At 25.7% G+C, this 526-nt stretch overlaps 1 protein-coding gene across 1 annotated transcript in view; it reads right to left on the bottom strand.

Annotated features, from left to right (window-relative positions):
- Positions 1–13: 13 nt before the first annotated feature.
- LOC116846839 overlaps positions 14–526 on the bottom strand; it is a 1,477-nt gene continuing 964 nt past the window's right edge. The window contains exon 3 of the mRNA XM_032821174.1: positions 14–114. Coding sequence (XP_032677065.1) covers positions 14–114 — 101 coding nt within the window. The remainder of the gene's footprint in view (positions 115–526) is intronic.

Below are 526 nucleotides of genomic sequence, written 5' to 3' on the forward strand. Positions count from 1 at the left end.
CAATTATATGTAACTAAATACTTCTTTGATAATGTATAAAAATTTTATATGTATTACCTTCTTCATTCAGAATATATAATGAATTGTTATATGAGAAATTATTTTTAGAAAAGCCTGAAATCCATTATAAAAGTCAGATACAGAATAAGTATGATTTAAAAGATTCCTTATACATTATTATACAAGATATAACTTAGAATTTTTTTTATTGGAGGTAGACGATTTAAAGTTTGAAATTGTATTATTTTCCTCGGTTGAATCATCGGAATCATAAAGACGTCGCGTAGGATATCGTTTTCTCTTTACACTATTTTCTAAATCAGTTTTTAAATCGCTAGTATTTTCTGCTTCTTTAGCTTTTCTATGTGCTACATTGAGATCATCTACAAAATTAATTTTGCGAGCTAGAAATTATAACTGATATTGCTTAATGTTTCGCTATTCATGGAAAATCTAACAGAAAATCTGATAAAACACTTTGTATAAGCATTAATAACGTTTTTTAATGAATTGGAGTTAATACAGG

Source organism: Odontomachus brunneus, unplaced genomic scaffold (assembly GCF_010583005.1).
Source record: "Odontomachus brunneus isolate Ranch 3 - 2012 unplaced genomic scaffold, Obru_v1 Obru_scaffold_070, whole genome shotgun sequence".
Lineage (NCBI taxonomy): Eukaryota > Metazoa > Arthropoda > Insecta > Hymenoptera > Formicidae > Odontomachus > Odontomachus brunneus.